General features: G+C 37.1%; 1 protein-coding gene across 1 annotated transcript; it reads left to right on the top strand.

Annotated features, from left to right (window-relative positions):
• Positions 1 to 7,043: 7,043 nt before the first annotated feature.
• On the top strand, positions 7,044 to 10,559 carry LOC149374791 (uncharacterized). Its single transcript, XM_089591672.1, has 5 exons — positions 7,044 to 7,204; positions 8,044 to 8,291; positions 8,982 to 9,170; positions 9,479 to 9,594; positions 10,050 to 10,559. Exons 1-5 carry the CDS (start codon positions 7,044 to 7,046, stop codon positions 10,254 to 10,256), a joined length of 921 nt encoding a protein of 306 aa, XP_089447798.1. The 3' UTR covers positions 10,257 to 10,559.
• Positions 10,560 to 13,068: the final 2,509 nt, after the last annotated feature.

Consider the following 13,068-nt stretch of genomic DNA (forward strand, 5'->3'; position numbering starts at 1 on the left):
AGTGCCCCGGGTTGTGTGGTGATTGGCGCTTGTGTTATTTTATTTATTCAATTAATTATCAAAGCGGCCAGTAAGCGCCCCGGGTTGTGTGGTGATTGGCGCTTGTGTTATTTTATTTATCATATTAAAAAACAAAGCGGCCAGTAAGCGCCCCGGGTTGTGTGGTGATTGGCGCTTGTGTTATTTTATTTATTATTTTAAAAAACAAAGCGGCCAGTAAGCGCCCTGGGTTGTGTGGTGATTGGCGCTTGTGTTATTTTATTTATTATATCAAAAACAAAGCGGCCAGTAAGCACCATGTGTTGTGTAGTGATTGGCGCTTGTGTTATTTTATTTATCATATTAAAAAACAAAGCGGCCAGTAAGCGCCCCGAGTTTGTGGTGATTGGCGCTTGTGTTATTTTATTTATTATTTAAAAAAACAAAGCTGCCAGTAAGCGCCCTGGGTTGTGTAGAGATTGGCGCTTGTGTTATTTTATTTATTATTTTAAAAAACAAAGCGGTCAGTAAGTGCCCCGGGTTGCGTGGTGATTGGCGCTTGTGTTATTTTATTTATTCGATTAATTATCAAAGTGGCCAGTAAGCGCCCTGGGTTGTGTGGTGATTAGCATTTGTGTTATTTTATTTATTCAATTAATTATCAAAGCGGCCAGTAAGCGCCCCGGGTTTGGTGGTGATTGGCGCTTGTGTTATTTTATTTATTATTTTAAAAAACAAAGCGGCCAGTAAGCGCCCCGGGTTGTGTGGTGATTGGCGCTTGTGTTATTTTATTTATTATATTAAAAAAAAAGCGGCCAGTAAGCGCCCCGGGTTGTGTAGTGATTGGCGCTTGTGTTATTTTATTTATCATATTAAAAAACAAAGCGGCTAGTAAGCGCCCCGGGTTGTGTGGTGATTGGCGCTTGTGTTATTTTATTTATTATTTTAAAAAATAAAGCTGACAGTAAGCGCCCCGGGTTGTGTGGTGATTGGCGCTTGTGTTATTTTATTTATTATTTTAAAAAACAAAGCTGCCAGTAAGCGCCCCGGGTTGTGTGGTGATTGGCGCTTGTGTTATTTTATTTATTATATTTAAAAGAAAGTGGCCAGTAAGCGCCCCGGTTTGTGTGGTGATTGGCACTTGTGTTATTTTATTTATTATTTTAAAAAACAAAGCGGCCAGTAAGCGCCCTGGGTTGTGTGGTGATTGGCGCTTGTGTTATTTTATTTATTATATCAAAAACAAAGCGGCCAGTAAGCACCATGTGTTGTGTAGTGATTGGCGCTTGTGTTATTTTATTTATCATATTAAAAAACAAAGCGGCCAGTAAGCGCCCCAAGTTTGTGGTGATTGGCGCTTGTGTTATTTTATTTATTATTTAAAAAAACAAAGCTGCCAGTAAGCGCCCTGGGTTGTGTAGAGATTAGCGCTTGTGTTATTTTATTTATTATTTTAAAAAACAAAGCGGTCAGAAAGTGCCCCAGGTTGTGTGGTGATTGGCGCTTGTGTTATTTTATTTATTCAATTAATTATCAAAGCGGCCAGTAAGTGCCCCGGGTTGTGTGGTGATTGGCGCTTGTGTTATTTTATTTATTATTTTGAAAAACAAAGTGGTCAGTAAGCGCTTCGGGTTGTGTGGTGATTGGCACTTGTGTTATTTTATTTATACAATTAATTATCAAAGCGGCCAGTAAGCGCCCTGGGTTGTGTGGTGATTGGCGCTCGTGTTATTTTATTTATTCAATTTATTATCAAAGCGTCCAGTAAGCGCCCCGGCTTATGTGGTGATTGGCGCTTGTGTTATTTTATTTATTATTTTAAAAAACAAAGCGGTTAGTAAGCGTGCCGGGTTGTGTGGTGATTGGCGCTTGTGTTATTTTATTTATTATATTAAAATTAAAGCGGCCAAAAAGCGCCCCGGGTTGTGTGGTGATTGGCGCTTGTGTTATTTTATTTATCATATAAAAAACAAAGCGGCCAGTAAGCAACCCGGAATGTGTGGTGATTGGCGCTTGTGTTATTATATTTATACAATTAATTATCAAAAAGGCCAGTAAGTGCCCCGGGTTGTGTGGTGATTGGCGCTTGTGTTATTTTATTCATTCAATTAATTATCAAAGCGGCCAGTAAACGCCCCCGGTTGTGTGGTGATTGGCGCTCGTGTTATTTTATTTATTATATTAAAAACAAAGCGGTCAAAAAGCGCCCCGGGTTGTGTGGTGATTGGCGCTTGTGTTATTTTATATATCATATAAAAAACAAAGCGACCAGTAAGCGCCCCGGGGTGTGTGGTGATTGGCGCTTGTGTTATTATATTAATAAAATTAATTATCAAAAAGGCCAGTAAGCGCCCCGTAGTGTGTGGTGATTGGCGCTTGTGTTATTATATTTATCCAATTAATTATCAAAAAGGCCAGTCAGTGCCCCGGGTTGTGTGGTGATTGGCGCTTGTGTTATTTTATTTATTATATTAAAAACAAAGCGGTCAAAAAGCGCCCCGGGTTGTGTGGTGATTGGCGCTTGTGTTATTTTATTTATCATATAAAAAACAAAGCGACCAGTAAGCGCCCCGGGGTGTGTGGTGATTGGCGCTTGTGTTATTATATTAATACAATTAATTATCAAAAAGGCCAGTAAGCGCCCCGGAGTGTGTGGTGATTGGCGCTTGTGTTATTATATTTATACAATTAATTATCAAAAAGGCCAGTAAGTGCCCCGGGTTGTGTGGTGATTGGCGCTTGTGTTATTTTATTTATTCAATTAATTATCAAAGCGGCCAGTAAGCGCCCCGGGTTGTGTGGTGATTGGCGCTTGTGTTATTTTATTTATCATATTAAAAAACAAAGCGGCCAGTAAGCGCCCCGGGTTGTGTGGTGATTGGCGCTTGTGTTATTTTATTTATTATTTTAAAAAACAAAGCGGCCAGTAAGCGCCCTGGGTTGTGTGGTGATTGGCGCTTGTGTTATTTTATTTATTATATCAAAAACAAAGCGGCCAGTAAGCACCATGTGTTGTGTAGTGATTGGCGCTTGTGTTATTTTATTTATCATATTAAAAAACAAAGCGGCCAGTAAGCGCCCCGAGTTTGTGGTGATTGGCGCTTGTGTTATTTTATTTATTATTTAAAAAAACAAAGCTGCCAGTAAGCGCCCTGGGTTGTGTAGAGATTGGCGCTTGTGTTATTTTATTTATTATTTTAAAAAACAAAGCGGTCAGTAAGTGCCCCGGGTTGTGTGGTGATTGGCGCTTGTGTTATTTTATTTATTCGATTAATTATCAAAGTGGCCAGTAAGCGCCCTGGGTTGTGTGGTGATTAGCATTTGTGTTATTTTATTTATTCAATTAATTATCAAAGCGGCCAGTAAGCGCCCCGGGTTTGGTGGTGATTGGCGCTTGTGTTATTTTATTTATTATTTTAAAAAACAAAGCGGCCAGTAAGCGCCCCGGGTTGTGTGGTGATTGGCGCTTGTGTTATTTTATTTATTATATTAAAAAAAAAGCGGCCAGTAAGCGCCCCGGGTTGTGTAGTGATTGGCGCTTGTGTTATTTTATTTATCATATTAAAAAACAAAGCGGCTAGTAAGCGCCCCGGGTTGTGTGGTGATTGGCGCTTGTGTTATTTTATTTATTATTTTAAAAAATAAAGCTGACAGTAAGCGCCCCGGGTTGTGTGGTGATTGGCGCTTGTGTTATTTTATTTATTATTTTAAAAAACAAAGCTGCCAGTAAGCGCCCCGGGTTGTGTGGTGATTGGCGCTTGTGTTATTTTATTTATTATATTTAAAAGAAAGTGGCCAGTAAGCGCCCCGGTTTGTGTGGTGATTGGCACTTGTGTTATTTTTTTTATCATATTAAAAAACAAAGCGGCCAGTAAGCGCCCTGGGTTGTGTGGTGATTGGCGCTTGTGTTATTTTATTTATTTAATTAATAATTAAAGCGGCCAGTAAGCGCTCCTGGTTGTGTGGGGATTGGCGCTTGCGTTATTGTTTAATGTATTTTATTAATTAATAAAGCTTGTGATACTGCTTTTAGGCGCGTTGTGTTATTGGGTTCAATAGCTTAGGATTAATTTTTTAAGTTATGGTGTATAAAATGTTGTCGAGTTATCTGGGGTTTCGCGTCTTGCTCCATATAGCCAATTTGAATTTCCCGCAAGTTTGCCAGTCACATCTGAGAGCACTGCTCGCTACTCGATCTTATTTTATAACACTCATCTAAGATAATAGATTAAGCATTATAGATATAGATATTATTATAGATAAGAATACAACAGCTATATTTTTAGAGGTCGATTTTTGGGTACAAGATGCACTCTAATCTTGCTGCAAATGGCACTTCTTCTCTACTACTATTTAATTCCTATCCATTGGATATAAGTTGCGGCTAGTTTTAAAAAATGACGATATGGCTTAACCATAATTACCACATAAATTTTCGTTACTATAAAATATAACCGACATATTTTAGGTCTCCAGGAATCATAAGGTTCCTTAATATTGGTAAGAGTGGCGGCTCATTAAAATTTCAACCATCCTTCGGTCTCAGGGTCCGTACCATATAATTTTTCTTCGCTTTGCGGGCCTATGTTAAAACAGAAAGCGGAAAGAGTTATATGGTACGGCTTCAGCTCTTTCTTGGTCTACTACAGGTAGTGTGTTGTATGAGACCGCGTCCGTACTGGCCTCCTTACTTCCTACGATTACAACCATAGACATAACATAAGAATAGACTACTCGTCCTTATGCACGTCGCTAAAGCACAAGTAGAATGAGACACATTATCGAACGTGGATGTATGTCTCTTTCACACATTGCTAAAGGTGGAAATTTGCGAGAGGGTGAGGGATAGATGCTCACGTTCGATGCTGTCTTCTTCTACTTAAGCTTTAGCACGATACATAAGGACGAGCAGTCTATTTTTCTTATGTCTATGTTCACAATATCCGCTCATTCCGCACTCCAATACTCTAAGGGCTCGGGCACATGGAACCGCGTTAAGCGTAAAGCGTATCGCATATCGCGTAAAAGTGAGGAAGGTTTAGTATTATACGCCACTTTGTGGTCACATAAAAAAGGCGTATAAAAGCCTCGCATTCTTGCGTATCGCGTAAGTATGAAGTAGAGAGGAGTTGACCAATCTGCTGTCTTGTCAACAAAAAAAGCTTTCGAAGTTCTCAACGCAAGTGAATTCTATTCTGCGTACAAGTCAAACGAAAAGTTTTCAAGTATATACTTTTTTTTTTCTTTTTATTTGAGAGCCGTTAATACATTTTATACAGCTTAATCATACACTTCTAACTTTTTCTTTGCAATATTCAGTCATTGCATAGGTCGTATAGACTTTCCACAATTTGCCCAAAGTTCTGACGATTTATTTTTCATCCATGTCAGAAATACAATTTGTAGGCGACCAAATCATCGGTATAAGTGTGAGTGGCACGGTCCGTACTTATTCCCACGCCTTGATGCAAAAACTAGTATGTAAAGAAATTAGGATAAGAATTAACTAGAATTTAAAGAAACTCAAGATTGTAAGGGGACAGTTGAAACTAAGGGCGAGGGCCGGCTAAACGTAGTATGTAATATGCGGAGATGTACCGACACTGGGACGACGCGTAGATGCTTCGTTTGCCACCACGCCACTGTAACCATAAGACTTCGTGCCTTCGGTCTTGTTGATGAGGGTCGAACACGGGTAGGTTTGTCACTGGACAGCCTATGCCGTCAGGTGACAGGTACATTTCCCCGTCAAATCCACTTTCTAATTTGTTATTGTTATCTACTTTACAATACGACTAGTTAAAAATTTACCTACATCTTTATAGTCTTCAACCGTTCAATCGCAAATAACTTTGTGTTAATATAAAATGTGTTATAACGTAAACTCTGCAACATTGCGTCAGCACGCGGCGAGCGACGAATGCGACGATGTATTTTAAATGGCGCGCGTGAAGCTAGTCCCGCGAGAGAGAGATAGATGGAAGCGTTTGCGAGGGGAGAGCGTAGGGCGTGGTAGGAAGCGAGAGGGCACGTAGGGTTAGGCAGTAGTGTGTTGTTAACCACGATAAAGGTAAGTGCTGGCGCGTTGACGCAAATATGTACTTTCCAAGTAAATAAATTAGCAAAATATAATTTCGAGACAAATTCCTTTTTTGTTGTCGATCCCTCTCCTATCAACTACAAATGGTGCCGAAACCCGGGAGTATAATTGTAATCCCGTAGAGAGTCTTAGAAAAGGAGATGGGACCAAAGAGGAAAGTTAACAAGGACGGGGAAGAGCACCTGGTGAACAACGCTAAGAGAGCCACCCCGATAGAACGAATCCAGATGCTGCAAACCATCCAACGACTGTAAGCGAGACTCAATCAAAAACCTGGTGAGGATATCGGCATCGACGATTTCGACGAGGAGATTGAGAATACGGCGAATGATACTGGGGGAATGGGACCACGCGCCGAGTCCACCTGCAACGACCAGCATGCAACGACAACAGGTAACCAGGAGCTGTTTGCCCAGCTCGCTGGCGCGTTTGAAACTACCTTGCGTGCGGTGCAAAATAGTTTCATTTCCGGAAATGAATCGCGTTTATGAACGCGATTGACCGATGCTAAAACGCTGCCCAATTTCACTGGGAATGTATTGGAATGGCGGCACTTCAAGCCAGTGTACACAGCGAGCGCAGAGGCGGGCGCCTATACCGATGCAGAAAATTTGGCGCGTTTGTTTGTTGCGGTACAAGGTGAGGCACGCCATGTTGTGCACGCACTGCTAGCTACGGGTCGTGGGGCATCCACAATTATATGGAAACGCTCGAATTACACTATTGCAACACACATACCATCGCGCGTAAGATTGTGCGTGATCTCAACGAGTTATCCACTATAGGAAGTGGCTTGATATCGTTACCATCCCTAAGAAACGCGGTCGCTGCCTTCAAAAGTTTCGATTAACAGGGTACTTGCACAGCTTGGACCTGGCACAGAGTGTAGGTAGTAAAGGTACTTCAGTACGAGTTTAACCGGTACGTGGCTCATAACAAAAAAGATGAAACTGAGTTAGAAAAGATGGCTGACTTTCTCTATCGTGAAGCCGAATTCGCGGTAGCGGGGGGTCTTTTCGGGCTTAATGCAAATGAAGCGAAACCACTACAGGACGGAAGTTCTGGCTGCAAGGCCGTACCTCTCTCTTTTGAACTAATAGATGGTGCTAGATGTACTAACCACAGGTAAATGCGTCCGCAATATGATTGCTTGTGCACGATGTTAAAGCTGCGTCCGCAATGGGACTCCATGTATACGTTCAAGCTGCGTCCGCAGATCAATGCGTCCGCAATGGGACTCGCCGTACTTTTATTTTATTTTTGAAGCTGCGTCTACATATCAATGCGTTAGCAGCGGGACTTGCCGTACTTTTATTTTATTTTTGAAGCTGCGTCCGCATATAAATGCGTCCGTAATGGGACTCACTGTACTTTTATTTTATTTCTGAAGCTGCGTCTGCAGATCCATGCGTCCGCAATGGGACTCACTGTACTTTTATTTTATTTTTAAACCTGCGTCCGCAGATCCAATGCAGAAGATTTCGTAGCTTATATCCTTTTATGTTCCGGGCGCACAGCGCACGACAAACGAGTTCTTTCAGACAAAAATCAATCAACCGAAAAATTTTAAAGAACTCTCTGTTGCATAGATTGAAAAAAAAGGACAGGCTGTAGCGCTCGATCTCTACAGTAAATGTCTGTCTGTTTTACCGATCTCTATTGCTTGGAGCTTTGATGAGGAGCTTGGATTTACTTGATCCACGTCGGGAGTTTGCATCCAAGCAAGAACTTGATTCCTGGATTCATGTGTTAAAAGAACGTTGTATCGTCAATTTAAAAAAACAACACGGGTGTAGTCAAAAAAATTCTGCGCTTTTTTATACATATTTGGAATTGATTTGCAAAATATTTGGAATTTTTAAAAGTAGGGGGAATAATATCCGAAAAACCCGAAGTGGCAAATGTGACTGCACATTTATTCTTATTATAAAACGAAATAACACAAACAATAGGCTTATTTTCAGCGACAAATCAGTTTGGCAGCATAATGCGGCTTGCATTAATTTGCAAGCTGGTTTACGCGAGAATAATGAAGATCGAGAGGCAGTCCACGAAAATGATAATCACCACTTGAATATTGACAATGAACCTGTGCAGCAGGTAGAAAAAGCCAATATGAATGTTGACAATGAAGAAGCAGCGGAGGAGGTAGTGGATGCTACTGAAAATAAAAACAATATGGATGATGTGTTGCAGTTAGACGAGCCAGAGGGTAGCGTAGAATATGTGTCAAAAAAAAAAAAAATTTAGATGGTAAGCTTCTACAAACATATTTGTATTATAGTCTGATTGTTTTGTTTGCATTTAGTCGCAATATAGTGAACGTTTATAAAAATTACGATGGCTGCATTTATTTAACTATAACTGCGCGTAAAAACTCTCATAATAATCACATAACTACATCGTACACACAATTTGTTTGTCAGACTTACGTATGTGACTGATTTTATTTTATTGTCATAGCATTATTGGTTCAAAAAATCGTGTGATTTGTTTGGTAGTTTTATTTCATATTGTTCATTTACTGTATTGCAAAATTTGTTAAAATTATTATATTAAAAAATTAAAGTTGCTATTATGTTAATTTTTCTCATAAAAAAAAAACATACTTGCAGTATATCAATCATACTTAACAATATTTAATGAGAGTTTATAAAACAAAGAGTTTTCGTATGTATGTATTGCAAGCCTACGCGAAATGGCCCGTGATACGCGTAGTAAACCCAAATTAAAAATGCAGGCAGATTTTCTCGCTTCGCCTGTTTAGCCACGTTGAAATATGGAATGTATTAAGTAGAGTAGTAGTAGTAGTAGTACCACTACAACAATAAAAAGAAAAATCTGACAATTCAAGAGATTTTAAAAAATGATATAAAAATGTTTTATTTTTTTTTTTTCAAAGATGCCATGACAGATAAAAACCTCCAAAAACCTCTCGAGTCTAGCACTGACATTGACGATCTTCCATTGAGTGAACGTCTACTACAGGAAGTATCGGTACAACCTCCTCGCGAGATTTTTGCCAACATCGATTACGCTGACGATTATGATGGCGATGAAAATATGAAGAAAGATGACAACAATGTTAATGGTAAATTACTATTTCATTTTTAATCTGAAAGTATAATTTATTGAATAAGTATATAATAGTAAAAAAATATACTTACTCGTTTTTCATTTATACACAAAAATTAATAGCGAAAAAATTAAACATCCATAAAAATTATTTCTTCAAGTAAACTAGTGATTCAAGTCAGTGTTGGTTTATCCGTTATTAACGACCATGTAATACACATGTTACTTGTTATCGATATATTTTGTAGGAATTATTCATGATAGAATGCTTCAGCACAAAATATATAAATAATTGTGTAAAAATACGTTTTTGGCTTTTTTTAGAAGAGAAAAAAGCCAATGAGGGTTGTCATTTATATGTCAAAAATTTTATGGAGGACCAATGTAAGACAGCGCACACTTCAAAGGATGAGACTTATTTGCTTCCAATGGTGAAAAAGGTAATTAATGCAGTCTAATGTTATAACACATACATTGAAACATATCTTACAACTTCATATTTTAAAGAAAAAATATGAAAATTTAAAAAAAAGCACTCAATATTCATAAATCAAAGCAAAACTTTTTTAAACATGCTGTTTTCCAGAAAAATACTACAGTCATCGTGAGCTGTGATCTCTAAAATATGTTTGAATGTATTTAAGCAATCAATTGAAACAAATGGCATCTATATTGATATTTTTTCGCGCTTCACATTTTCTTAGTATTAATTATGAGACATTCAAAATTACTGATACGATTTTTCAACTCTATATCACTATTTATAAATTCAGTAGCAAGGGGAATATTTTAGCATAAACCAAAAATTTATAAAGTTTCTGAGATGTTTTTTTTTGTTTAGCACTTGGTGTAACGACATTTCTTACAATAATGCTTGTTTCTTTAATTTTTTCAGAAGCGACTTTATTTACATGAAGTTGATACCAACATTGAGCAAGAAAAGAAAATCCTACAGATATTGCAAAATGACGATGTTGGTAACTCACGGAAACTCCCCCTTCTGAACTTTCCCAAAAAATTTATGGATGCTACTGCAATCAAGAAATCTTGTATAATATTAAGTTTTTGGGGAATAGACAAAGGAAAAATTCAGGCCGCTTAAACTGGAGAACGTTTATCATTACCTGACGTCATGCACACTCGAAAAGTAAAAGATACTTTTCTCGATGATTCGGTGGATCCAATAGAAATGCTGGCTTCTTCCGTGGATGAGGCTGCTCTTACACATTTATTAAATTTGATTAACGAAAAAGATAAAGAGAAGTACACTTGCGAGTCTTGTAATGGATCACTGAAAACAGGAATTTCCTGTGACTGTTGTAGGGTATCTGTCCCAATTATAGACCCTGTCCCTATCGTGGACCCATTATCACATTATTAATGATAAGTTAAACGAGTGTTTCAATAGCACAATGAATTATTTTTTAAGTTGTTATTTTCTCTCTAATTCACCATAATAATGACAAATAATAGCATTTAAACAATGTTATATCATAAAAATAATATATTAAAAAGTTACACAACGCTTTTGACTATTTTCTTCATCATGCCTTGTTGAAAACCGTAAGATACTCATATTTTTGAAATGCTGTATAAAAAATAAGGAGTATTATTTGAACTCAAAAAATTGTTTAATATATCAATAAGAGTTTTAGAAAAATAATAAAAACAAATTATACTCCTAAAAAGTATATTTATGTACATTATTAGAGGGTCCACAATACAGCCATGATTATCGGCTCTGTCTATTATGGACCCTTTATTCCGCCAGTATTGAGTGCAGACATAACCTTCAACTTCATAACTTCGAGCTGTTGTTTTCATTCTAAAAGTAAAGAAAGAACAACAAAAAATGCCTCTTAAAAAACGCACCAAGAAGACTAATCAACCATATCAAAGTCATAAAAAATATAAGATTATTATAATAAAAAAAAGTAGTAGTAATTATCACAAAATTAGTTTTATATAAAAATTTGTTCTTAAAAACTTGTCTCAAAAAGTGCCTAGTCATATATTTTGTTAAAAGTGTGAGAAGTACTTATAAATAAATCTCAAATGTTTATTTAATTACATACAAATATTTTTTACATTATGGACAGGGTCCATAATTGGGGGGTCCACATTATGGGCAGGGTCCGTAATAGGGGGGTCCACGATAGGTTCAAAGTCCATCGAGGGGGTAATACGGACAAAATTTTTTTTTCTTGTTTCATCATTAAAATAAAAATAACATAACTTTTTGATAAAAAAAAAATTTGATGTTGTTAAAAAAGAATCAAACGACTTATACGTTATCATACAAGGTGTAGTTCTATTGATGACCGTTAGACACAAAATAAAGTTGAGCTCTAAATTTTTCTTAAAGGGTCCATAATTGGGACAGATACCCCTATGTTGTGGTTTCATGCAAAATGCGTGAGAATTAATTTAAAAGATGTAAAATATAAAAAAAATCATTGATTTTGTGAAACATGCAAAAATTTTTCACTATAATTTATTACAACATTATCATTATTTTTCTACTTACATTACTTATCAAAAATTGTTATTTTTAAATAAATAAAGTATGTTTTTTAATATTTCACGGGGATTATTTAAACTAAAATTTGATGTAAAACCCATCCTTTAATGACACGAATTAAAAAAAAAAAAAAAACACTGCATTATTGATAACAATAAACACCGTTTTCGTAAACGAAATATATTTTTCACCAAACGTTTTTTTTTAGATATTACTATAAATTTTTAAACAAAAAAAAGGATCACACCGTCCATCTTAACACCTCGATCGCGCTTTTTTTCCTGTAGACGTTTGCTGCGCCCTTAGTAGGGAAAGTAGCGTTCGCCACTGGTGTGTGCATTCATCCAGGGCGATCACGAGGGTCCCTCGGGCATTGCTTCGCAAGCGTCCTAGGGCCCAGTAATCGCCCTGGAGAGGATGACAAACAGTAACGAAAAATACTATATTTGAATTATTTGGTTTTAGAAAAAAAAACTGTTTTTCGTAAAATTATCGTACTATTTTCTTTGTTTAGAAAACTTGAACACTTATAGATATAATTACCATAGACTTTTACATATATGTGTTTTATTTACACTTATATTACATTATTATGAATGATGTTTATATGCTTTACAAGTTCAACAAGTTAAAATAATCTAAATTATTTACTATCATTTTAATAGAATTAAGATATGCTTATAAACAATTATACGTCTCATGTATGTTACCATGAGACATACACATTTGTCTTTGGTAAAAAATGAGGCAGTCATGCCTTACATGCAAAAGTTTAGCTTTTTGCATAAAGGACAATAGACAATGTTAAAAATCGACCAATTTTGACCCCTTGTGTGGAATATTTTTCTGCTTTAGGAATAGTTTATCAATTTTCCTCGCAGAAGGAAGGTTTTGCACATAAGTCGGGTAGAATTAGCAAATCAGTCACCGCACGATGATTTAAAAAAATGTCAAAATCGGCCGTATCACTTTTTGGCGATTTACAGGAAAAATATGGATTTGACAAATTAAGTCTGGGGATATAAAAAATGCGCAATAAAAAGCCAAATCGAATGAGTTTTTGTGAGCTCCGATCGGTCCAGTAGTTTTTTAGTAAATTGCAAAAAACCGCTTTTTTGGGCCATTTTTTCGAAATTCCATAACTTCCGTTCTATTAAATATGAAGACTCAAAACTTTGCTGAAAATTTGCAGAATTTGCCGTATAGCCGCATTTCTAGCTGGGCGGCCCCCCACCATTGGGCCGCGGAAGCTCCTTTTTTAAAATCAATTTTTTTCGCACTTTCGCAAGGTGTAATGGTACACGGCATTGCAGGATGTTGTAGAGCAACTCTCGATGAACAAAAGCAAGTTTGAAAAATTGGTCTACGCTGGCCCAAAACTTTTTTAGGGACC

This window comes from Copidosoma floridanum, unplaced genomic scaffold, assembly GCF_036245765.1.
Source record: "Copidosoma floridanum isolate Cflo_tuat_1 unplaced genomic scaffold, Cflo_Japanese_pri ptg000013l, whole genome shotgun sequence".
Classification (NCBI taxonomy): domain Eukaryota; kingdom Metazoa; phylum Arthropoda; class Insecta; order Hymenoptera; family Encyrtidae; genus Copidosoma; species Copidosoma floridanum.

Coding starts and splice junctions, on each gene's coding strand:
- LOC149374791 (XM_089591672.1), top strand. CDS start 7,044: ATGGCTGACTTTCTCTATCGTGAAGCCGAATTCGCGGTAGCGGGGGGT. Junction 7,205..8,043: donor GCTAGATGTACTAACCACAG/GTAAATGCGTCC, acceptor GCTTATTTTCAG/CGACAAATCAGTTTGGCAGC. Junction 9,171..9,478: donor AGATGACAACAATGTTAATG/GTAAATTACTAT, acceptor GGCTTTTTTTAG/AAGAGAAAAAAGCCAATGAG.